The sequence below is a fragment of the Melitaea cinxia genome, chromosome 10, assembly GCF_905220565.1.
Source record: "Melitaea cinxia chromosome 10, ilMelCinx1.1, whole genome shotgun sequence".
Taxonomy (NCBI): domain Eukaryota; kingdom Metazoa; phylum Arthropoda; class Insecta; order Lepidoptera; family Nymphalidae; genus Melitaea; species Melitaea cinxia.
In genome coordinates this window covers 4,853,017-4,879,550 of record NC_059403.1, presented here as the reverse complement: position 1 = coordinate 4,879,550, position 26,534 = coordinate 4,853,017, and the positions used below count along the sequence as shown (strand labels likewise).

Genomic DNA, 26,534 nt, shown 5'->3' with positions numbered 1-26,534 from the left:
GTAGGAGAAGGATTAGTAAAATATTATTACATAAAACAATGAGTTTAGCCAGATGCGTATTATAACACTTATTAAAATAATGAAGACTTTAAAGTCCTAATTAATGTTAAAAATATTAAGTACGAAAATTAAACACTTATTATTTATTACCCGACTGCCAAGGAAGGGTTATGTTTTTAGCATGAATGAAGGATAAGTCAAATCATTCTCTCTTTGTGCATGTCTCCGACTGCATGTTATGTACGACGTTGCATAAAGTTTCGAAGGACTACCGTATTAATATATTTTAAATGTACAGCACAAAATGTTTGATATTGTTTATTGATATTATAAAAAAATGTAACTTTATTGTCATCACATTATGAAAACCTACTTAAACCTTTTACTGTCGCGAAGAAAATAATATTTGTTGGTTTTGACGATCAGCGTATCAGTTTTAGTTTTAAGTATAAAATCGTCGTAATTACCTTTAAATTGTTGATATTTGAGCGAGAATTATGAATTCTTCTTATATGAAATGCTCTTACATGAATATTAAAGGTAACTTTCTCTACAAAGCACTCGAACACATTGTGTGTGACGAGTTTTTTTTTTCACTTTCCGCGCTGTTATTATTAAGAAATGATTTCCTATATACATTGTTACTAAAGGTTCGTTTTTTACAAATGGTATGATGACACAACCGAACGAAACATTGACGTCCTAAAAACCTGGAAATTGGTTTGATTCATGTAGAATTGCATACAATATACCTGTCTTTTGTTGTTATTAAAAATAATCAATCGAGAAAGGATTTTTTGTAGACTATACACTCTCAAGTCAAATATTAGGTACTCGATTACGCCGACTTCTGATTTAATTAAATTCTAAGTTACAAAATATAATTTAAAAAAAAGTGTGATGAGATTTGAGAAAATGACCATAACGTAAAAATTATTACTAGTGCATAATGCTATAATAAATTATATAAGGAGAAAATATTAGTAGATGTTTATAATTAAAAACCTTTGAATGAACCGATTTTAATTGTTTTTCAACGTTAAAGCTTACGTAAGAAGTGACAAATGTTTATAAAACATTACGCTACAATTATTTGTACGTAGCGCAACAAAAGCTTAAGTTTAAGCTTCAAAATTATTCAACACTACTTCTAAGCAATATATAATACATTGAGATATCAGAAAGATTTGTAACTAGCAGTAGAGATCTTGTTGTTTATTTACTACCTTAAATTACGAATGATATAATGGGCAAGTTAGTTCCTAAGCGATCACATTATCACAATTATCGTAAAATAAGTGGTACGCCTTGACCAGTGAAGGGTCATGTTTATGAATAATAATTGCGTGTCAGGTGCCTTTAATAACTTTTAGATAGGTACTGTTCATATTTGATAGCGTAATAACGAACAGTAAAAAAAAAACGTTGTCTATCGAGTTGATAGAACACGATTTTAATGTAATCGATTACATGCGATTGCTTAAGAGGTTAAATTTGTGAATACTTTTATCTAATAAGTCAAACTTTGTGAGAATTCTGTTTTTATCGCTGCAACGATATTTTATAAATGATATTTATCAGATCACGTATTAAACCACCACTTTATCTATTTTTTGGAAAACAGTAACACAAGATACTAAGTAGAAGTGACGTGAAATATTTTTTATGAGAAATTTTGTATTCACTTACAGAATAAGAATATCATATGGTAAGTGCGTTCAAATATAAATAGGTACGTGCTATTATGAAATGTAATACTTTCTTCTTTTCTTCGTAATATCAATTTTCTTTATAATATACGATAGATACGATATGACCACCGAAATTTACAATTTATCGTAATATACATCTTACGTATAATATATCTTTACCTGAACAAAATCTGTCTTTTCCGTTAAATTCTCGAACCTGGCTAGGATTTCCTTCACAGACACTTTTGGTTCCGTAGTCTCTTCGTGTATCGTCTCCATGTGACCACTGGAGGAGGACGAGAAACTTTGAGGACACTTTTTACGTTCGGGATTCTTTCGTCGGATCGGTTCCGGATCCCGCGTATCTGCCCCCGAATCGGAGTCTTCGGGGGCGGAGGCATCCGCGCTGGACGCGGCGCCCTCCGAGGAGTTGATCAAGGAGTCGAGGCTGGGCGCTCGGTGAGGAGGCGGGAAGTCGTCCTCGACTTCCAGGCCGTAGACGTGTTGCAAGTGGCGCCAGTTGTCGCGCATCGCGGCGGTCAGGCACGGCCGCTGCATGGTGCGCGCGGGTGCGCGGTCACGGTTCGACTGCGCGTCGAACGCGGCCGTTAGCGCTATGGTGTTTGGAAAGCTCATCTATTGTGTTGACATTTTGATTGATGCCTCCGGATATTTAATCATCGGTTCGGGTACCAAGGTTGCTGTGGCCTATGGGTCTCAATGTGTTTTATCGTTATCTTTCTATAGTTGGCTTTATTGATGCATTTATGATCATATTTTTAAATTATTTTTGTTTATGAGTATTTATTTTTGTGAATATTATTAAAATCATGTTTTTATGGTACCTACATATTTCGGTCAAACGATAATTGCTTTTCTCGTTAAGAATTACGAAGATTATGAAAGTCAATACACATATACCTTTGTCTAAATCAATTAAAATAACCCCTTTTAGGACTTTACTTAAAATGTATAACATTCTATAAGTAAAAGGTATGTGTAAAGTTAACGAACATTCTCGACAACCATCAGTTCCTTCAATATCCCCTCTCGATGCCGGATGTAGTTGCCACATGATGTAAGGACAGGAAATGTACTTACTTCTTTTGATCATTGAGTTTTATGTAATTACTTCGGCAACTTCTGCGAATTATGGATAAATCGTCATCCAATCATTTCAATTCGAATTCGAATAAAAAAAAATACCATGCGTTACATAATTTTCCTCGTTATTAAGGGTATGCACAGTGAGAATTTTAAGGTTTATATGTAGTAATCAAAATAAAGTGTATCTAGTTATATTGTACTAAAATAAGATCAAAAAAAATAATAATCGAACATCATCAAACATATTCAATATAATGTAAATTACAAAATCGTCGCAATTCTACACGATATTTTGATAGGTGATTTGTAAATTATAATCTTAAGGTATTTAATATCCTGCTCAAATAAATTTTATAACAATATAATTATGTATGTAAATAAAAAAGATTTAAAAGTAATATAAAGCCCGAATGCTTCATTATCAAATTCCGTAACCTGTAAATTTTCCAATCCGAAGTGGAAATTTTTTTTTTTTCTCTAGTTTACACAGTTATTGGTTTTTATGTATTGTTAGAACCAAGAAGTACCTTAAATATGTTTTAAAAACCTAAATTGACAGATAAACCGTGTAACAAAACTCTACATAATAATAAAATACACAAAAAGTATAGATACCTATTAATTAATGATGGAACGATTTCGAAAAAGGAATTCTTAATAGTATAAATTGAAGGCACGTTTCGAGTGCACGTCTTCGTGTTTTCGCCTTCAAAAATATTAAACCGTGTCTTTATACTCGTATTACGAAAATATGTTAGTAGGTATTCCACTTAAATGTACATACATTTTATTCAGCTAGTAAATTTTGGTTTTTATATTATTTTCAAATTTAGTCTAGCGTTATAACAATAAAAAGCAAAATTATTGAAAAGTAGTTGACACTTTGAAATTCGTACCGCCATTATTTTTGTGAATATTTCTATTTTTTTTAAATTATCTTTAAACCAATACCTTGTCCTGACAATAAAGAATAAAAAAAAAAACAACTATCCAATTTGGTGCAATCATTTAGAAGTTATACGCATGTATAGTAAACTTTGGCGAGACGTGTACTTTTATTTATATAAAAGATAATAGATAAATAAAAAATAAACACGACGTGTATTACCTTTTTCGCCACCATTAGCGGCTTCAAAATAACAGCAGAAGTCTAAAAATCTACAGTCTAATTATTCTCGTCACGTTTAAATATATGATTTGAGTAAACGAAATAGAAAACGGACTCCGTGTTTAACTAAAAATTAGAAGTTATCGAAAGTATTACGCAACTGCACGAAGAATTATACGAATAGATAGATTATAAGAATAAATTATCCTTTACATAGTAAATGTTTGTACAATCCATACAGATTTTTGAGGTGGTCTGTGCTGCATTTGTTTCTAGATCACCGAGTGTGAACCGTATACTTATAGAAATCGATCTATTTACGAAACAAAACATAAACGGTAATAATTGTGTTTGCTGGCAAACGAAAAAAAAAACCGACTTCAGTTACATCGACAAGTAATACAACGTAGGTGTCGAAAAAATATTCAAGTAAATACGCATTATCAAAGATTACTCCAAAAGTTGTAATCAGATCTCGATGAAATTTAAATGTGACCACATGATAAACATCGGCTTTCGATTAAATTAAATATCATTAAAATCGGTACACCCAGTAAAAAGTTATGAGAATTTTCGAGGGTTTCCCTCGATTTTTTTGGGATCCCATCATCAAATTATGGTTTCATTATCATGGTACCACATTTGGGATATCTCCTTTCCGATAAAAAAAGAATAATCAAAATCGGTTCCTAAACGACGAAGTTATCCCCAAACATACATTATATATATATATATATATATATATATATATATATATATATATATATATATACTGGTTACTCAATTCGACCGTATCTATATATATATATATATATAGATACGGTCGAATTGAGTAACCTCCTCTTTTTTTGAAGTAGGTTAAAAAAAATTAACCTTACGAAGTTCGCTGGGTCAGCTATTTTATTATAACGCCTATGGTCAAAATATTAAAAGTGGTTAAACAAATCTATCTATCGTTTTATAAAAGCGTCAAAGCAAAGCACTATTTATATAAGCATTTTTTTTATGAACCAAAGTCAGTTTTCATACATAACCACGTCATACTAATGAATAGATTAACTGGTCTAATAACTTCTCGTTACTCATCATAATAGTGAAATTTAATGTGTAGATGTTTTTATCAGTCGCTCCAGATTTGAAATGAAAGTATGAAAATGTTTATATTAATTTTATTTGTATAGAAATATCTAAATAAGCCTTTTTTACTTAAACTATATGAAGTTAAATATTTAAAATGTTTGATAATAATTGATATATTTTAGTTTCAGTACATAATAGTTTCATTAATTGAACAATAAATCAATTTGCAACAATTTTAATTAAAATATTTTCACTATTTATATGTATTAGGCCTTCAACAACGCGAAGTAATTTTTGTCTGTTTTAACTTTTTATAGTATGTGAAAATATTAAATCTATTTTATTATTTTCTTACAATGTACAGGTGTTTGACTCCTAACTGCGTTCCTCTAAACGGGGGGTTCTGTAGGTTTAAATAGACGAGCTTCTTTCATAGCCTCGTTACACCTTTCGTGAGCGCGTAAGCATGGCTATCCTTTACAATAAAACACATTCCACGAGAAGAAAAATTCGTTTCTATAGGCGGTTATTTACTTGTATGTGGCAGTTAGTATTAAAATTTCACTTTATCGACATTTTATAGGGCTAAAAATAATAGTATTTGACGGTTATTCAGAAGTAGATTGCCAAAGTAGCTTACATATTAAGACAAAGCAAATTTTAATAAATAAAATTGGAGTGTCTGTTTGTAATATTAAAATAACCACTTAATAAATATTTTAGTTGTTGATGTCGGTAGAGCAAGCAATTGTCTATAAAATGTAAACACCGGCTTTCGATTAAATTAAAAATCATAAAATCGGTACACCCAGTAAAAAGTTATGCGGGTTTTAGAGAGTTTCCCTCGATTTATCTGGGATCCCATCATCGGATCCTGGTTTCCTTATCATGGTACCAAATTAGGGATATCTCCTTTCCAACAAAACAAGAATGGTCAAAACCGGTTCATAAACGACGGAGTTATCCGCGTACATAAAAAAAAAACATATATACGGTCGAATTGAGTAACCTCCTCCTTTTTTTGAAGTCGGTTAAAAAGGGGCTAGGATTTTTTTATCACGTGGAATATGATCCACAATCCTACACCACATTTGAATGAATGCTGCTAGGAGTCCAATACCATATATTAAATAATAAATTGTCTAATAATTGTTTGCTTATAGAGTCCGGTGAAATTTTTCGAGAATTTTCGAAAATTTTCAGAGTAGAGACAGCGTGTTCGTGGTCAATGTAACGTAGTTTAACGGGATCGCATCAAGAGATGTTAATTAAACAAGCGAGTAAAATTTTATCGGATTTGTAATTTATATTTTCTTTTCGTATTTGATAATTATTGTTTTTATAATATTTTTTTATATTTTTATAAAATATCATAATAATATATTGATTGTTATTTAAAATATTAGAATATTATTATAGTATTTTTAATGTATTAGGCACGAAAAATAAAACTCGAAACTTTTTGACATTCAAATACGATTCGAAAGCTTAAAAATATTGATATAAAACATATTACTTCAGTCATATTTATATTTAATCATTATTATTATATAATTTCCTTATTATTCGTAAAAATCATTATGATTTCATACACGCAATTCAATTACGTAGAAATAAAAGAATATTACTGCTTTACCGTGTCTAAGCTATAATTGTAATTAAACATATTTTATGATGATTACATCTGCAACACTGTTATATATATTATTATCTTTAACGGGCAGTGAGCAGCTGTGAGCGTGTGTTGTGTTCCTTGTTAATGTAACTGTATCAATTACCTACTAATGAGGAATTATATTGAATTGCTAATTATGGCGGTATCACGAACGAGATTTTGTAGAGAAAGAAACTGCACACATATCGTGCAGTAGATTTATTTTATTTATTTATTTATTAAAGCGCTATTGCAACAATGCTTTGTACAAACGGCTGGTTTAATTCTAAAAATATTTTGTACCAGTTAATATAAGGTACGCGTACTTCCAAAAGCGCACGTTCGGTGATGTGTAGTTACAAAAAAATAATGAAACAAATAAAAATAATTTATTCAATTAAATATAAGAGTAATAAATGTAATTACATGGCTATCTGCATATTTGATCCTGAATTTTTGTTTCACTTATTTAAAATCCAATTTAGCTTTCATCTTGATACAGCGTCTAAAAGTTCGCGCTAGAAGTGAAGAAGATTAAGCTTTTTATAGTTTTTACTATTCAGTTAATGACACAGATTATAAGTAGGTACTAGGGTACTCTACCTATGTCTTCAAACAAAATATTTTTTTTAATTTCTCTTTTCCTCTTTGCTGTTTGTTCCGGCTATGTGCGTGTAGGTAGAAACCGATTTTACGGACCTTTCACCAGCACGTGCTATAAGTGTATTGGTTACTTTGTTTGCAATAATTAAAAATCGCCAAAAAATTAAGTTATTACCAATTGTATTATTTACCTATTCAATGTTATTTTACTAAAATCCAAGTGAGTTAAATTAATCATATACTTGTATGCGTCATTACTTGAATAGTTTCTTTTAAGTTTCGTACATAATTCCTTATTTATGTACATATATTTATTCGTTTTACACCGAGACCGGAAGTTTGAAGAACGCGTTTGGTGTTTAAAGTAACAATAAATGAAACGGTAATCAAATTTATAACGTCTTTATGGAGTTAAAAGAAAGTGTGCTCTTAATTAAATTTTATCTGTATCAGGACGAAGTTATTATTAGTTAAATATTTTTAAAAATTAACTGCTCTTAATTTATCCGTAAAAAATAATATCGATTTTATTTTGATTTTTGATTTTGCATCAAAACCTTTATTTGCATACTTATACTATTTTACGTTACAAAAAAAATACGTTATTCATAAAGCGTTCCATGATAATTAAATTTAGATTTTTTTTACTTATACGAAATATAGCGAATATAAATATAATGAAATGTATATCTAATATATAAAATTCTCGTGTCATGGTGTTAAACATTGAACTCCTCCGGCTCGACCGATTTTAATAAAATTTTGTGGGCATATCGGGTAGGTCTGAGAATCGGCCAACATCTATTTTTCATACCCCTAAGTTATAGGGGGGGGGGATTAAGGGTGTTAATAACATATATGGCAAAACAACGTTTGCGGGGTCAGCTAGTACATATATATATATATATATATATATATATACATTTCGTTATATTTGTATTCGCTATATTTTTTTATATTTAAGTTTAGGTTTTATCAAATATGATTACGTATTTGTTTAAAATAAATATAAACGCCGAATGTATAAGTTTTACATAATAGAAAATATTAGCCAATTTCGGAAGTAAGAAATCTTGTTTATGTAAAAAGCAGATGATTTAAATGTCAGTAGGCACACATTCTCGCTGATTCATGAATTGACACCATTTCGAAGACGTACCGATGTTGATAATTTACATAACTAAGATTTTTTTATTTGACATAACGGTTATATTACCATAAGACATTACGACGATGAAAAGTGCTTCGTCAATCAAAATAACATTAGTGAATTTATTTTATCTATTCTAATATTTTAAAGATATCTCATATTTATTTATTTCCGATCGATGCATTTCAAGGCGTTCAGCCATTATATACTTTAACTATAACTACCGTTAGGGTTTGAATGTTTAATAACTTTTTTATTTAATGGTTAATTATTATTATTTTAATATAAAGTATATTAATGGGGAATATTTTTGGCTTTAGTTTGAAAAATTATATCCCGCAAGTGGTGACCACCGCAAGTGGTCGGCTTCGCACATTCGTGGTCTTTCCAGTACATTTTGCATAACCTTACGTAAAACTTCCAGTGTTATGGCTTAAATTTCATTTCGAATGTTTTGTTTTAGCTGTGGTATGGTCGCTGGCTTATTTATATACCTATACCATTTCTTCCAAATAATCCCCAAGAAAAATTTCAAATAATCCCCAAGAAAAAAGTCTGGCGCTGTTAAATCCGGTGAACATGGGGGCCAATTGAAACCGCTTCTGCGCGAAATATTGCGTTCGCCAAAGAGGTGCTGTAACGGAACCATTGTATCCCTTGCAGGGTGAGCCATGGCTCCATCTTGTTGGAACCACAACTGTGGATGGTTTTCTACAGCTGGCCTCAAGAAATTGTCCAGCATCGTTCGATGTTCATTCACCATTATTCGTAACTGAGGCGCCATGTGCATTTTCAATGAAATATGGACCAATGATCCTTTCAGACGATACACCGCACCAAACAGTACACTTAAGTGAGTGTAATTGTTGCTGATGAACTGTTCTTGGATTCTCTGTAGGCCATATCCTGGAATTTTGCTTGTTTACGAAACCATTAAAATGGAAATGGACTTCATCGCTCATTATCAAATTGTTAATGAAATCTCGATTTTCTTCCGCTTTTGTCGGAATGAATTGGCATAATCAAGACGTTGTTGGTAGTGTAACGGCTTCAATTCTTGCACAAGCTGAACCTTATACGGAAACATGTGCAATGCATCCAAAATCCTCTGAACGGACCTCCGCGATAGCCCCAGTTGTGCCGAACGTCTTCTTGTTGATGTTTCTGGACTGTCCTGCACAGTACCGACACCACGTTGCATATTTTCCTCCGTGTGGACCGTACATGGTCTTCCGGTACATGGAAGGTGTTTTACTGTACCATATTGTCGAAAATTTTTGACCAGGCGGATTATTGTTGGTGCTGAAGGTCCAGTACGCACATTAAAAAAACACAATAAGCACACCGTCAAAACAATTGACCGTTGATTTTAAAAATTCAAAATTCAAGAAGTTTTGATCGCTGTTCTGTTATGCATTTGCCACATTTAAAATTTCAAATTCAAAATCAAACATTCAAAATTTTAATAAATTAATTTAAAAAGTTATTAAACATTCAAACCCTAACGGTAGTTTTGCGCCACCCGGTATTTCATTAAAGAATAGGAATTTATTTTCTTTTTAAACGAAATATTTAATTACAAATATCAAAGATCTTGACATATGGTTTTTAAAGTCCAAAATAAATACTTACACAATTCCAGTAGAAAAAAAGTTAGCAAGAAAAGTTTAAATAATATTGAAAATTACAAAAATCATGAAACTGTAGGTTAGGAGCTCCAATTAGCTAATTGTAAGATGCATAACAAAGTAGTTATTATACATAAAACCGACAGTATTAGTTCTAATTCTAATGGACTCTTTTAAGTCACTAGCAACAAGAAACAGTGTTTGGTAACTGGTAATAGTAACGGAGACACTGATATCGGAGACTACTTGTAGTGTTTGAACTTCCTTCTGTTTAAATATATTGTGATAATTTATTCAATACTAACTGCTACCTGTGATTTTGTTTGCGTTGCTGATTTTAGTATTTTGTTTTATCTTTACATTAAGAAAAAAAAATGATATTAGACTTTATGACAAGAAAACATATAACTGAATCAAGACATTAGTGAGCGATCGACGTCACTCATTAGGTTAGCCACGCCCCCCTGACCAATTAAATTATAGTGAATTAGTACGACGTCTTTAAATTAACCAGTCGAAGTAAGCCTTTCAGATGAAAGGCTTACTTCAACTGGTTAATTTAAAGATTCAAACAGTAGTGACAACAACAACAACAACAGTAAGTGACAGCAATGACTCACTATTTTCGTAACGCAAATAGCTTATAGTTGTTTTCTAATGAATAAATGTCGTTTCTTAATATTCTTATAATTTAATTTTAAATAGAGATATTGTTATATATATTTTTTAGATGGGACCAAGTTTCTAATTGTAAGAAATAAAACGCTGAGTACTTATTTGTAGCTTATCAAGTCATTTTTCCACGATATACGCAAACCTTTAGTTATTTTTCATTCAACTTATAAGTCTACCAACTTGTTGAAATACAATTAAAGAATGATACTCCTAAAACGGATAACAAGGGGATGAATGTATGGGATTTTCTTTTAGTTATGTATTGATTTGACAAGATGATGTAATAGAAAATTTTAACTAAGATTATAATAATGAAAAAACATTTAAGAAACTGTTTGAATTTAAGAAATGTATATTCTTCTAATCTAATCGAGTCGATAAGTCTAATCGATTAAAATTATTTTTTTATCCTCTGTATTTTTATTACTCGTACGGTGTATATAAATTTGAATTACAGTAAAAAAAAAACGAAAAAAAAAACGAGTGTTCTTTAGACCACACGACTGAAGTAAAATTTACGAAACGTATCTCTCTCTCTTTCTATTTCCACTAATTTATATCTCCCTCTCAACTTTCGTTCGCCTCACCCGATTACACTTTTCGTTATGGTCTCGTCACTGATTCACCAGCTTACTCCCCAAGTCAAGCGTGCGTAAAGAAGTTTTATTTCAAAAATTCTATAAATAATACATTCCTTTTATTAAAACACGGTGGAACGTACCTGTGAGTGCTGCAGTACGAACTCGGCGATGAGCGCGTGCGCGTGGTGCGCCAGCGGCACGTGCAGCGTGAGCGGCGCGTCGCGTGCGGGCGACAGCTGCAGCGTAGAGGGCGCCGGCGCCGCCGCGCGCAGCGCGCCCAGCGGCAGCGAGCGCCGCACCACCAGCCCGCCCGGACCTAACGGAGAGATGCTCGTTGGAGGACAATTTCGATGGACAGGGCCGGTTATTACTAAATCCATAAAATTGAGTAATAAAACGTAATAAACGAGTCATTGCCGGTCGTCAGTCACTAAAACTAGAGACCGATTTTTCAACAGGGAATATTTAGAAAAATACAAACTATTAAAATATAGCTAGAATTCGGAGATATATCGGGTCGCTCTACCTTTGACTCCAATGGTGACAGCACTGTGGGACACGGCCAGCACGGCGTTCTCGCCGGGCGGCATGCGCGCGCTGAAGAGGCGCGCGAAGTAGAAGGGCCATTCGCGCGCCATGTCCACGGCCTGCCGCTTGGCGGCGCGCGTGGCGCTGCTGTGCGCGCGCAGCCACGCCGCGCCCGCGCGCCGCTCGCTCGCGCTGATGCGTAGCGACGGTGCGCTCGACGTGATGTCGTGCACGACCTGGAGCGGGCGGACGCGGTCACGTGACGTTAGTAGGGGTGAAGCTAACATGCGGAACTTGGGTGAATGTAAATATCTCACATCAATTTTTCTTTTTAAGAGCTATTAGGAGCAAATCGATAAAATTTAAGTTGTTTTTGGGTTCAAAGTCAATAAACGAAAAATGTGTTTCAAAAATGAAAATATGACTCAAATTAAATTTTTGAAGTTCTTTCGATTTACTTACTTGTGCGTAGAGCAAGTCTAATATGGCAGGTTCGTTGTAAGTTTCTAAAGGGGTGAACACTTCCTTGCGCACGCGCAATTTCCACGGGACGCGTGAGTATGTGAGGAAGGAGCGGTCGGATGGCAGCAAGGCCGGTGGTGCTGGGACGTCACCTACATATTTAATATTTTATAGTATTATAATTCCACACAATCGTAATAAACTGTAATTAAAGAAATAAAAACTGTCTTACGTTCGATATGCTCAGTTTTATCCGTAATATGAGTTGAGACGGAATGGCGCCTTTCTGCTTCTAATTTCTTATCTCTTTCTTTCTGCGCCATGTGTGTCTTAAACGTCGGGCGCTCAGCCCTCTTCAACGTGTCACTGTTGTCAGGAGGAAATATTATATCGGATCGAGGACTGTCCCTCATTCGGCCGACGAGCATATCTCGAGAATTCTTTCTTCCATCATATCGCTCGAAGTCATCGTACATAGCTGAGGAACGCTTGCGTTCAAAGCTGTCCTCCATTTCATTATCATCTTTTCTCCTCTCGGCTCTCATCGGATGTATCTCGTAAATTTCGGATGCATCTCGTCCAGAATAATTATCGCGCATATCGCGTCTATTGTCTAACGTCGACTCGGAATCCCACTCGTCTCTACTGACTCGTCCCTTCTCGTCATTGTAGCTTCGAACGTCGGAGTCCTCTCCCCACTCGTCTTTCACTCTGCGCTCCCGTCGGTCCGCAGTTAAGAAACGGGACGCCAAATCATCGCCCTGGTTGGATTCGTCGTCCTCTTTTCTTCTCGAACTCCAGTTTGCTAGGAAAGCGTGGCGGTCGTCGGCCTCCCGATTCTGATGGACACCGAAAGTGTCGCGGTCACGGCGGAGTTGCGCAAAGGACGAGGAAGAATCGGGTGCGGGCGGCGGCGGCGCAGGCTTGTCGGGCGGCGAGGGCGGCGACAGCGGTGGCGGGGGCGCGGGGCCGGGAGGCGCGGGCGGCAGCGGCGGCGGCGGTGCGTCCCAGCGCCCTCCGCCTCCCAGCTGGCGCTCGAGCATGAGTTTCCGCGTGTCCTCTAGTTTGTTGATCGTTCGCGGAGTTTCCGCCGCTGACGATGAGCTCCTGACAGAGTGATTTGCGGTGACGCGTTCCAATCGCTGGCGCATTTCGGAGCTTAATTTAAGTTTTCCAACGCTACCCGGCGAGGGTCTCTGCGCGCCGATTTCGAAACTGCGTCGCGCTGTCCTCTGGTTAGGTGGCTCTCTCGGTGATGGCGTGTGACCGTCGACTTCAAATTCTTCCCAGTCTATTCCAGGCGATGCCTCGGAACGCGAACGTCCGCGAGGTGGCTCGTGCTCGACACCGTTAGATTGCGCTTGTGGTGTTACTCTTCGTTGTATTTGTCGCATTTTAAACTTTGTAAAATCTTGAGGCGTATCTTGTCCGGCTGCATCCTTGGGCGGTGGCCATCGCCATTTTCCTATTCGGACGGTTTTTGCTCGACCGTATGGATCCATGAAGGGTCGGGCCTCCGATGGATCCATGGCGTGCAGTGGAGGGGGCATAGGTGGTGGCGGCGGAGGCGGAGCTCCCGTCGAAGTACTTTCATTTGATTCACGTCTCGACTTTACGGAATTTCTCGGAGGCGAATGTATTTGAGCGTGTACTACAGTCGACGCCCGCACGGGTGATGTCGGTGCGGAATCAGTTGACTCGACCACCTGACCAGCTAAAAGTGTTTGTAAAGCTTGATTTTGAGCTAAAAGTTGCTGCTGTATTTGTAGATTTTGTGCCATAGCATTTTGAAGAAATGCTCGCTGCAAATTTTGATGATAGGCATTTATATCCACAGTTCCTGGAGGAGGTAAATGAAGCCCAAGAGCCGCGGCTAGAGCCTCAGGAGTCGCTGGCATCGCTGGCATTGAAGGTGGTAACGATATAGCACCGAAACTTAGCGTAGATGTATTTGCACCAGATGTCCTTGGCGTTGCACCGCCCCCTTTGATAGCACCGGAAAGTCCCTCACCGTCAGTCAATCTCTTTAAGCTATCGTTCATAAATATAGGATCGAAAAGATTCGTAATATAATCGTCCATAGAATCTACATTGGACTCCTTCCTGCTGGTGTTACCACTTTCGTTCTGTCCACCACCCTTTATGAGTTTAGTCATGCAGTCGGATTTGTTCAACGTTTCTATCTGATCCGAGTAAGAACAGTTGAGCACGTCATCGATAAACTTCTGGTAGTCTTTACCGCCCTTGATACTCGCGGCTAGTGAACGCGCATCAGACAGCTCGTCAATGTTAGGGTCGAGTACCGGTGAGAAGAGGTCGTCGAGAAACTGGTCCACGTCGGAGGCCTGGCTTGGCACTCGGACTCGCCGCACATGAGATGCTAAACTCGGGGCCTCGGATGTGTCGGACATAGCGGAAGATCTTTAAAAGAAAAAATAAAATTTTAAATAAGTAAATTAAGTTTCTAAAAAAAAAAAAATTGGGCGTGTGACTTTATAGGTATATGTATAGGTTCATATTATATTTAACCCACATAGTTTATTTCTTTCTTTTTACCTAGTGTTACATGTTTCAATAAGATTATGAATCGTTTTATAATTTTATGTTTAAGAATGTTAGTTTATACGAAAGAGTGTGAATAACAAAGAAATATAGACTTTGTGAAAATACATTTACAGTTATATTTACAAAAAAGATTAAAAAAAAAAACTTGTATATATTTAATTATCACTATCCAATCGCTAAATTGTCTTGAAAAATAATACAAATTGGTAATAACTTGAAACAAAAAAGTGTATGTCCATTTATTCATACACGATGAAGTGAGTGCCGTTTCAGAAGTGAAATTTCTGAAAAGTCTTAGGAAGTTGCGGCGTTGCGGAAGGTTAGGCCGTTGCTATTTGTTTTATCGGCGATGACCACGATCTCGTGAAAAAGGTCGTAAGCACCATTCAAAATGCGGCGCTTACGCGGTTTGAGCAATAATGTATTCTATCTCATTCTCTCCTAAGCATTTATGTGTTTGTTTGTCATCGTGACGCATTTGCGCAACGGTTGACGATGACTGGTTTTTGGCTGTTGCGCTGGCGGTTGCGGGTTCGATCGCCACACATGAAAGGTAATTGTATTGGCCATACAGATGTTTGCCGTGGTCTGGGCGTTTGTGTTTATATATTGTATGTGTTTCCACACCTCCGACACTATCATAGTGGAGGCTATTGAGTGTAAGGCGTTTATTATTATTATTTTACTTATTTTAGTTTTATCGAGTGTCAAATCACACATATTCTAAAGAAGTTACACTTTAAAAATAACACAAAAAATAAACGCGACTACACACTGCTTGCTATGCTTGCTTGCTACTACACTTACATGCTAAAATTAATTTTACTTTTTTATTGATAAAAGGAAAAACTTGTTGTGGACTAAAAATAATTAATTAATTTAATTGGAATCTCACCTGACACCTCCGAACTCAGAGCTTTTTTCTATATATGCACGACTAGACTGAGAACCAGCCGGCGCCCGCTTGCCGGCGTACTGTGATTTGATGTAACGTGACTGTTGAGCGCGACTCGCCCCGTACTCTGTCTCCATACCCTTACTGCTGGTCACACTGGGCGCTCCTCCAAGCCGCTCTACAGAGTGGTAACGATCGTTTAGACGAGACTGAGACAACCCCAGATCGGCAAACTTAGTGGGTTGAGGTGCAGGGTTGTCACCTAAAAGATTATCTAGCGATCTGCTCCGTACTTTATCAGACTGTTGCTCGAAGTATCGCTCATTTAGAGCCGATTCTCGAGATAGAATGTCATGGGATATCTTTCTGGAATATTCGTTGCTAATTTTGGTTAAGGTGCGCGTTTCTTCGCGTTCCATCTTCCAATTGTACTCCGATATATTTTCCTCTATTGAGTCTTGTAGCATACGTTCGATGCTGGGTGAACGTGATTTCGGCGGTTCGGGCGGTGGAACCTGATGGGAAAACATAGAATAATAGCGTAAAGGTATATTAAATTTGACAAAGATATGTTGAAAAATATATAAAAACATTTAAAGTAAACATTTGTAATTCATAACTGTCTAACTCAAAACATTACAAATTTAAAGGTGCAGACAATAGAAATGTCACATTATATTTTCATAATTTTGTTTTTTTCGAAAAGTATGTCAAACATTCATGGAGCGCACTAAAGTATGTTTAGGTGGTCACTGTCACGACATCGAATGGTTGCCCGTAGGATCCAACAGATGCGTGTCGGCGTTACCTGCGGGCGCGCGCCGCGCTCGTCGTGCGCGGCGCGCGGCGGCGGCGCGGGCGGCGCCAGGCGCGCGGCGGACGCGCGCAGCGGCTCGCAGCGGGAACTCGTCAGCGCCGACCACGTCTCCACCTCGCCCACCGCGTCCAGCGCGTACTCGCACCCAGCCCACTCTGACGTGACAACGTTATATTAGATACTAAGTGCCGTCTGAGGATGCCTTAACGACGATGGTTATTACAGTTACATGAAGTTTGTTAACGATACAGTCATGAATCTGATCTATAAGCGATTAAGGCATTTCGATGATTTTGACAGTTTTGTACTACGTCTATTGTTCTGATTTATATTCACCATTTTCACAGGTCAATTTTACATGTTAGAGATATAGTATTTGCTACATCCAAGGTATATTTCACTAACCGGTGAGCTGCCCGTTGTGATCCATGGTGAGCGTCCAGCCGGAGGCGGCGCGCGCCACGCCGGCCGCCGCCAGCGCGCCCGCCGCCGCGCGCTCGCACGTCGTCCACGGCTCCACGCACACCGTGTGCACGGACTCTGTACGCGCAAAGATTATTAAGATTGTATTACTTATTTATAGTTTTATAAAATATTTAAAATACTGTTAATATATACACAACTTAATATTTTATCGTACTTTGAGAAATATTTTTAGCACTATAATGGATGGAAATCTATGGAGAGAGCTGGGACTAATGAATTCGAAACTTAATATAATATTCAACGATTTAAACCATACATTAAATACTTTTTAATTTCTCAATCAGACTGATAGGTTATAATAATCAATAATATATAATAGTCAATTATAAATTCAATTTTAATTATGATTTTATTTACTAATAATATATAAGTATATATAGTATAAGCTCGAGAGTTACAAATATTTTTTTTTTACTGGATTTGCTCACTCAATTTTTTTTATCTTTAACCTTCACACAAGGTCGTCTGTTTCAAAGGTAAGCAACATTATACTTATGTCGTAGGTAGCAGCCGACTGATACAGCTAAATATGTTTTTATAAATATATAATAAAAATAAGTATATATATGTATATATTTATATATAGTCCCGCACGCACCGTCGTACAGACGCAGCGGCAGCGCGGGGCGCGCGTGGTCCCGCGCGGCGCGCCACTCCAGCAGCGTGGGCGGCGCGCGGCGCGGCACGGCGCTGGCGCGCGCCGCCGCCGCCTCCGCGCCGCACACCAGCCGCAGCAGGCGCGCGCGCTCCGCACCCGTCGCCTGCTCCGATATCAGCCGCACCAGGTACCTGCGGCCGGCGGGATAGCGCGGACACGTTATAACTGAAGTTCGACGAGTGGACGGGACTGACGTCTTTCATTTTCTCTTTTTATAAAGGTGTACTTTAGACGACTAAATGTAATTTATAAACTTGTTTAGAATTTACTTGATAATAACTTTATACACGAGGATTCCGTTTGGTATAGTCTTATAGATTCGTTTCACACGCTTCAACATACGACATTTTTCGTACGTCGTATATTTTTAGTAGAACGAGAATTAATTTAAGAATCATTTTATGTGTCTACTTGTATGTGACACTTGTGTGTACTCTTCTAATTTTTTTAAAAATGATAATAACAAACTATTAAGGTTCATGGGTTGTGGATTAACACTATTTGACAGATGACGGTACACATAAGATAAAGTTTTTGATATATAATTCTTATTTACTATCGCATTAAACTATATTTATGAGATATTTCTATCCGCTAAAATCTCTCAAAGTTTAATAATCGAAGAGTAACAGATCCTAATGGCCTATTCTATCTCCATTCGTAAATTATTTGCCAGATAAACTTTATCCACAACTGGTGAAAGAGGCGCTAAATGAATTAGTTTTGTCGTTGGACACATAAATTACAATAAACCGTTTAGTATAATAGCGTAGAGCCCATACTTGTGCAGCGCGGGCCCGGGCTGGAAGGCGGCGAGGCAGTGCGCCAGCAGGCGGAGCACGCGCGGGCCGGCCGCCGCCTGGTTGCACAGCTGCACGAGGATCTCGTCGCGCAGCCCGCGCGACAGCAGCCCGCGCGACGCGATGTAGTCCGCCAGCACCTGCACGCACACACACACACTTTACATGTACCCACTGTAACATGATTGGCGCGCGGAACTGTACACGTATATTAGTAACTATGACATTTTTATTCATGTGATAGTAAAGCGGTTTGCATCCGATTGAGACGTGCTTCTACAACTTCTTACCAGTTTGAAAGTTAGGTAGGGTACTTAAAAACCTTCCCACTGGTAGGCATTGCATTATGCGGCTTAGTTTTATATATCTAATAAAATACTTCAATCCATGCAAAGATAAATTTTCTGCTTTTACTGACTTTTTTATAATGAGAGTTCTAGTTTTGGATAACCATAATAAACCCACCTTCTGTCTAGCATCGTTTCCAGCCGCAGATTCGTCGCACCATCGCAAGATTAGTTTGAAAATAGCTATAGCGTCATTAAAATCTTGATCTCTGAAACAAATATAATTATAACAATATAATGTAATAGTGTAACAAAATATACAATTATTTGAGAGTTAAAATTATTTTTTTAATTGTTTACCTAACAGCCGCTTTAGACAAGAAAGGTTTTGTAATGGGATGTTTTTTCGGACTTAGCTGGCCACCGTCCGCGAAGTACACGGAGCTAAATTTAGAGAACGCGAATTGTTGTAGGTCTTTTGGAAGTTGGACACGTTCTTCTTCGGCGTATACGTCGCCTGATACCTGAAATGGAAAAATTTAGATTTAAAATTAATAACGACACTGGATTTTTTTTTCGATCTTTATGTAAGTATCTGGCATATTATTACATTCTGTATGTGTATCAATTGTATATTAAAAAAAAAAATGGTTAATGTATAATCTTACTTTGGTAATATTTTTATCAGTATGCGGCGGCTGCCATTCGTCGATTTTCGATAACATGAAAGCTAACTCTGCTGGTACTTCCAACACTTGTAAGTTTTCTGCTTTAGCTTTCTGTTCTGCTGCACGCCGTCTTAAGTAAAAAAATAAAATTGGTTGTATGTTAAGTCAGTTTACAGACGATAGTTTTAGGTGATAACGTCATAGAGAAACATTGATAAAAAATTGCATACTTTTATGAATTGAATTGAATTGTTATCACTGAATTATCATTACAAAGGGGTTAATTGAATATTACAATTTTTTCGATAAATTAAGATTTATTTATTCGAGCTGCTAGCTCTGACGTCATATTTTCTTCTAAATGGAAAGAATCGCAAGGTCCCACAAGTGATATAATAGATGAAGCGAAGTCGGGTTCAAGGTAAACCAGCGAGGTAAAGCTCGCCTGTTTGTATGTGTCAGAAGCGTGTCGTACTTGGCGGCGGCCTGCGCGGCCTCCAGGCGGCGGCGCGCCTGCTCGCGCGCGGCCCTTGCCCGCGCACGCGCCCGGCGGCCGCGCACCAGCGCCTGCGCGCGCACCACGCCGCGCCGCACGCGCACGAAGCGCCGCCGCTCGCGCGCGCCCCGCCACCACGACTGGATGCGAACCGCCGACTCGCGCATTTGATCGTAGCGTTTTCTGTGACAATTTTTATTTTATCTATGTATTATATAAAATTCTCGTGTCGCGGTGTTTGTAGTTAAACTCCTCCGAAACGGCTTGACCGATTCTCATTTTGTGTGCATATCGGGTAAGTCTGAGAGTCGAACAAGATTTATTTTTCATACCTCTAAGTTATAGGGAGAGGGGGGGGCTTAAGAGGGTTAATATATAAAATTTGTGTGCATTTCGGGTAGGTCTGAGAATCGGCCATCTATTTTTCATTCACCTAAGTTATAGGGGGGGGGGGGGGGGATTGTGAAGGTTTCTACAATATATGGCAAAACAACGTTTGCGGGGTCAGCTAGTAGAATTAATAAAGTTTTGTAGTGTTTTGTGACTACTGGCAAGCGTGTTGCCGAACATACCCCCAATCGCCGCCGGCCTGGGGGGCCAGGTGCTCTGGTCACCTTGCTCACCACGGAAACACAACACTGCTTGAAATCAGTATTATTTTGCTGTGATGTTCTGTAAGGTCGAGGTACTTCCCCAGTCGGGCTGCTCCAGATTTTGGTCAGGATATTTCCTACTGTTCCTCAGTACGATTGCAGTACTGTATAACCGCAAATTTCAATAGTATAATATATATATAAATATAGTATAATATATAGTATAATATATAGTATAATATACAGATGATAATACTTTAAATATAAAAGACTTACTTATTTACTCGAAATCGAAAATCTTTAACGCACTTAAACAGACATTATAGAATTACTTTCAGGAGTAGAAATTTACAATCTTCAGAAGTATACATAGGCCATATAAGCCTATATCTAAGTATATTTAGGCTACGAAACGACAAAATGCGGCAGTCGAAAGGAAATGATAAGCATAAATGTAATGGCAATGCTCAACGCGGGTAAACAGCGAGAGTAACTAGACTATTTTTTTATTAGGTACAAAAAGAAAATACACAAACACACATAACATAAACAAACACAAATTGAATCTTTAAGAAGTATTTCAATGACCAAAAAGTATCATCAACGACCTAACTAACGTAATAAAACACACAATCATAATAAATCATTTCAAAAGCCACAATTACCTAGCAAGATATCCTCTGATCTGAGCTTGCAGCAGCGTGGCCGCAGCCCGCAGCTTGTCGGCGCGCGCACGTTCTAGAGCACGGTGCAATGCTTCGCGTACAAACACCCTCGCCGCGCCAAGCTGGAAGTCGGCACCCTCTGCAAAAATAAATATTACAAAATATTAGACCTATTGAAAATAAGGAAAAAAAAAGGCAATCGATAGCAATATTAGCAGTATAAAGAATTATTTTGTAGGCCAATGCTGAATTATATTTAAAAGAACATACACGACCAATTTTAATATTCTAAATAGACTGTTATTATAGTTGATATGATATTAGGTCATACTAAATTGACAATTAAAAACAAAAGCCTCGAATGTGACATTAAGACACCGAACATTTATCACGTAAATAAATATAGGTGCTCTTTATATATTAGTATTTTATTTAATATATTCCGATTTAAAGTAAGCATATAACAGATCTTATTTTATTTACCATACTTACGTAATACCATAGCCTTGAAATTATGGCTGCGTTTCTTTATACTTTTCCAACTTATTTTCTTAACTAATTTTAACATGTTTATTTTATTACTGTGTGTTCACGACTGGTGTTCAATTTTACGTTAATGTATTTCGATAAAAGATTTGTGAGACACGCAGATATTTCGAATGTGGTAAAATAATTGTTGATGTAATTAAGTCTTGAATAATTTCAAGATAATATTTAACGGTTATGCGATATAATGCATCTGTACTAATACAAATATTATGAAATTGAAGAAATTGTATGTTTCAACGCGCTTATCGCGGAACTTGTCTTTTATTTGAATAACAATTTTACATAATATAGTAAACACGCTGAATAAAAAAATGAAATAAGACAATAAAATCCGGTAATAAATACTTTTTATATTATTACAGACAGACTTTTTATTTTAAAAATTTAATCAAGGGATGTCTTGATAGACGTTTATTTATATATTATTTTAATACTAACACTAGAAATTATAGTATAATACCGTCCAAAATATATAACTCTTTTTGAGTCGCTGGAAACTCAACATAATTAATTATCTTTCAATCATTACGCCTAGCGACCACTTGTAATTAAATATTAAACATTCTAATTAAATAATAATTACGTCAAACACATAACTTCTTTTTTTAAATTACAGTTTTAATGCTTCTATTAGAAAACATTTAATTAAAAACTTCTACTTCTGATAATATAAAATTTAACAAAAATAGCAAAAATATTGTATTATGGTAAAATTTTGATGTTATTTATGTAGTGTTACATTACTCTTTATATACGTATGGACGTATAATAGTTCTTCGCTTTAAATAAAGAGATTAACAATTAACTAAATTTTATAAATATTCCAATATGTTAATAGTCACATTGCTAGTAACCATTTAATAAACAACTCTATAGCAACGTTATTTTATTTACAACGCTACTCGTTGCTATGCATACAATTTTTGTTTCTATTTCAATTTATTTGCTATTAGCTTTCCGGCCGCGGCTTCGTCCGCGTTGATGAGTATAATACTGTTAGAATATTATCAAAATATAATTATATCTAGTGTTAAGGAGAATATATTTTAGATTATCTATGGACTTGTTTATGGTGTTTATAAGGTGAATAAAAATTAACGTCAGTCAGTCTTGTCGCTACAGCTATGAGTTTTATTAGGTTATGGGCCCAGTCTTGTTTTTACGAAATATAAAGTTATTTTACTGTGCGGAAATAATAATGTCGACGTCGGGATACTTACTAAATGTGCCGAAACTCAAAGGACGCGAAAATTATGACGATTGGGCGTTCGCAACAAGCAATTTTTTGTTGCTTGAGGGTATTGACATTGAAAATGTGCCGGCGACTATCAGTGAAACTGAGAAGCAGAAAGCCAAAGCTAAGCTCGTGATGACTATTGACTGTTCGTTATATGTGCATATCAAGAGTGAGACTACAGTGAGCGGTGTATGGAACAAATTGAAACAGTTATTTGATGACACGGGATATCAACGAAAGATAAGTTTGCTTCGAACATTAATTTCAATACGTCTCGATAATTGTGAATCCATGACATCTTATGTATCTCAAATGGTTGAGACAGCACAAAAATTGAAGGGGACAGGATTCGAGATCACAGATGAGTGGATTGGGTCTTTACTTTTGGCTGGACTTCCAGAAAAGTATTCACCAATGATAATGGCCATAGAACATTCTAGTATCGCCATTAGCGCTGACGTCATTAAAACAAAGTTACTTGATATGTGTTCTGAGGTTGGCACTACTCGAACAGACTCTGCATTTTTGACAAAACAACAGTGGTCAAAAAGTGGCAGCACTAACCGCAGACAAATGTCAATGTCAAGTGACATGACAATCGGAAAGAAACAAATCAAGTGTTATAATTGCAAGAAAGTCGGCCATTACAAAAATAAGTGTCCTGAACTAAAAGGAAATAAACAAGTAAAAATAAATGCTTTTAGTGCGGCTTTTTTCAACGGATTTTATAGTACAGAAGAATGGTACGTTGATTCAGGCGCAAGCGCACACATGACGTCAAATAAAAATTGTTTACTTCGAACCCGACCAGTGGATGAAAACAAAGAAATCGTAGTGGCAAATCAAATGACGATGCCTGTAGTTAGTGTTGGTGAAACACAGATAACGACATGCGTGAACAGTTCTCAGTATGATGTGATTGTGAATAATGTATTGTACATACCTAAACTCACGACAAACTTATTGTCCGTAAGCCAACTTATAAATAATGGCAATAGAGTAGTGTTCAAAAAGGATGTCTGTTTGATATATAACCAAGTGAATGAGCTTATTGGTATAGCAAATTTGATAAATGGTGTGTACAAACTAAACACAAGAAAATTAGAGAATTCGTTATCGGCGATGTCAACATGGCATAGAAGGTTAGGACATATAAATAGTAAGTCCTTGCAGAAAATGAAAGAAGGTGCTGTGGTAGGATTTTCATTTGACAAGAAAGCTGACATACAAATACAGAATTGTGAAGTGTGCTGTGAGGGAAAACAGACACGTTTGCCTTTCCCATCAGCTAACCATAGAAGTGAACAACTACTGGATGTTGTACACTCAGATTTATGCGGGCCGATGGAGAATAAGTCTATTGGTCAGGCAAAGTATTTTATTCTGTTTGTTGATGATGCCAGCAGAATGACTTTTGTCTACTTCTTAAAAGAAAAGAACCAAGTCTTTCAGCATTTCAAAGAATTTCGAAGCTTAGTTGAGAATCAAATAGGACACAAGATAAAAACATTGAGGACTGATAATGGAGGTGAGTTTTGTTCACGTGAGATGGAGAGTTACTTAAAACAAGTTGGTATTGTCCATCAGAAGACCAATCCTCACACTCCGGAGCAGAATGGTCTCTCAGAGAGGTTCAACAGAACTGTAGTTGAACGGGCAAGGTGTTTATTGTTTGAAGCGGATCTTGACAAAAGTTTTTGGGCAGAAGCAGTTAATACTGCAGTGTACTTAAAAAATAGAACGCCAGCTGCCAGTTTAGGCATGATGACACCATTTGAGAGGTGGACAGGTGTAAAACCAGACCTTAGCCATGTTAGAATTTTTGGCAGTAAGGTAATGGTGCATGTTCCCAAAATACAAAGACAAAAATGGGATAAAAAGGCTGACAAACTGATTTTGGTAGGATATCCAGATAACGTAAAAGGATACAGATTGTATAATCCAAAAACTAAAAAATTACTATGAGCAGAGATGTCATTATTATGGAGAAAACGGAGTCGGACACAGCTCAGATAATATTAAATAATTGTGAAGAAAAGTCAGAGAAAGATGAAAATTTAGAAGATGAAGAAAGTATACCAGAAAATTCAGTTTTAGATCCAAATGATCCAAGCTATAATTGTGAGTCATCGACTTCCGATGATGATTCTTATCAATCCATTACTGAAAAAGAGTCTATCATAGAGGATGAAGTTCAGGTGGAGCTGGATACTAAGCGTAAGAGAAAGCCAGTAGAAAGGTATGGTATAACCAATATCTGTATTCTGGACAACCTAGAATCATGCGATGAAGAACTCAGTTATAAAGCTGCGATGAATGGACCAGATAAGGAACAGTGGAGACAGGCGATGAAAGATGAACTGAAGGCTTTCGACGACAATCAAGCATGGACATTTGTAGATAGGAAAGAAGCTGATAGAGTAGTGCAGTGTAAGTGGGTATTCAAGAAAAAGTATGAAAGTGATAATAGTGTGCGTTATAGAGCAAGACTGGTCGCAAAAGGTTTCACCCAAAAAGAAGGTGTGGACTATACTGAAACATACTCACCAGTGCTTCGTTACTCAACATTAAGACTTTTATTTGCTTTAAGTGTCAAACTTAACTTTGAAATTACACACTTAGATGTAACCACAGCGTTCCTAAATGGTTACCTACATGAAAATGTTTATATGCAGGTTCCACCTAATTTAAATTGTAAAAGCAATACTGTTCTTAAATTAAAACGTGCTATATATGGATTAAAGCAATCAGCCAGAGCCTGGAACCAAAGACTTAATGATTGTTTACTAGCATTAGGATATGTAAAGTCAAAATTAGAACCATGCTTGTACAGTAAAAGGGAAAATAAGGAACGAATCTTTGTAACAGTTTTTGTTGATGATTTTTTTATTTTCTCAAATAGTAGTACTATGACAGATAAATTAAAGAAAGATTTAATGTCTAATTTCAAGATAAAAGATTTAGGGCCAATAAAAAACTGTTTGGGCATGAGGGTTAAGACATATGCAGACGGTAGTATATCATTGGATCAGGAACAGTTTGTTAATGATATTTTAATGAAATTTAACATGTCAGATTGCAATGATATTGATACACCAATAGAATGTAACTTAAAATTAGATAAGTCTGATAATGTTGAGAGACAGTTTCCTTATCAGCAGCTCTTGGGAAGCCTGATGTATTTGTCAGTTTTAACACGCCCAGATATCAGTTTTAGTATTAGTTATTTAAGTCAATTCAATAGTTGTTTTACTGCAGTCCATTGGAGACATGCAAAGCGTATATTAAAATACTTAAAGAAAACCAAGTCTTATGGATTGATGTATACTAAAGATGATAATAATTTAATAGGTTTTGTAGATGCTGACTGGGGCTCTAATAATATTGATAGAAAATCCTATACAGGTTTCTGTTTTATATTGTCAGGAGCTGTAGTATCATACGAGTGTAAAAAACAACAAACAGTAGCATTGTCAAGCACAGAAAGTGAATATATGGCAATATCGGAGGCCTGTAAGGAAGCTATTTACTTAAAGAACTTGTTGTCAGAA

The 26,534-nt window shown here is 36.5% G+C and overlaps 1 protein-coding gene across 1 annotated transcript in view; it reads right to left on the bottom strand.

The window, feature by feature from the left end:
• The window catches only part of LOC123656849 (unconventional myosin-XV), an 83,182-nt gene that overhangs the window by 38,466 nt on the left and 18,182 nt on the right, over window positions 1-26,534 (bottom strand). Inside the window, exons 8-21 of the mRNA XM_045592466.1 lie at window positions 21,198-21,336; window positions 19,919-20,122; window positions 19,444-19,573; window positions 19,136-19,299; window positions 18,954-19,044; window positions 18,471-18,628; window positions 17,629-17,819; window positions 16,950-17,084; window positions 16,536-16,699; window positions 15,728-16,242; window positions 12,500-14,688; window positions 12,268-12,419; window positions 11,804-12,041; window positions 11,418-11,593 (exon numbers count right to left, since the gene is read on the bottom strand). Coding sequence (XP_045448422.1) covers window positions 11,418-11,593; window positions 11,804-12,041; window positions 12,268-12,419; window positions 12,500-14,688; window positions 15,728-16,242; window positions 16,536-16,699; window positions 16,950-17,084; window positions 17,629-17,819; window positions 18,471-18,628; window positions 18,954-19,044; window positions 19,136-19,299; window positions 19,444-19,573; window positions 19,919-20,122; window positions 21,198-21,336 — 4,646 coding nt within the window. The remainder of the gene's footprint in view (window positions 1-11,417; window positions 11,594-11,803; window positions 12,042-12,267; window positions 12,420-12,499; window positions 14,689-15,727; window positions 16,243-16,535; window positions 16,700-16,949; window positions 17,085-17,628; window positions 17,820-18,470; window positions 18,629-18,953; window positions 19,045-19,135; window positions 19,300-19,443; window positions 19,574-19,918; window positions 20,123-21,197; window positions 21,337-26,534) is intronic.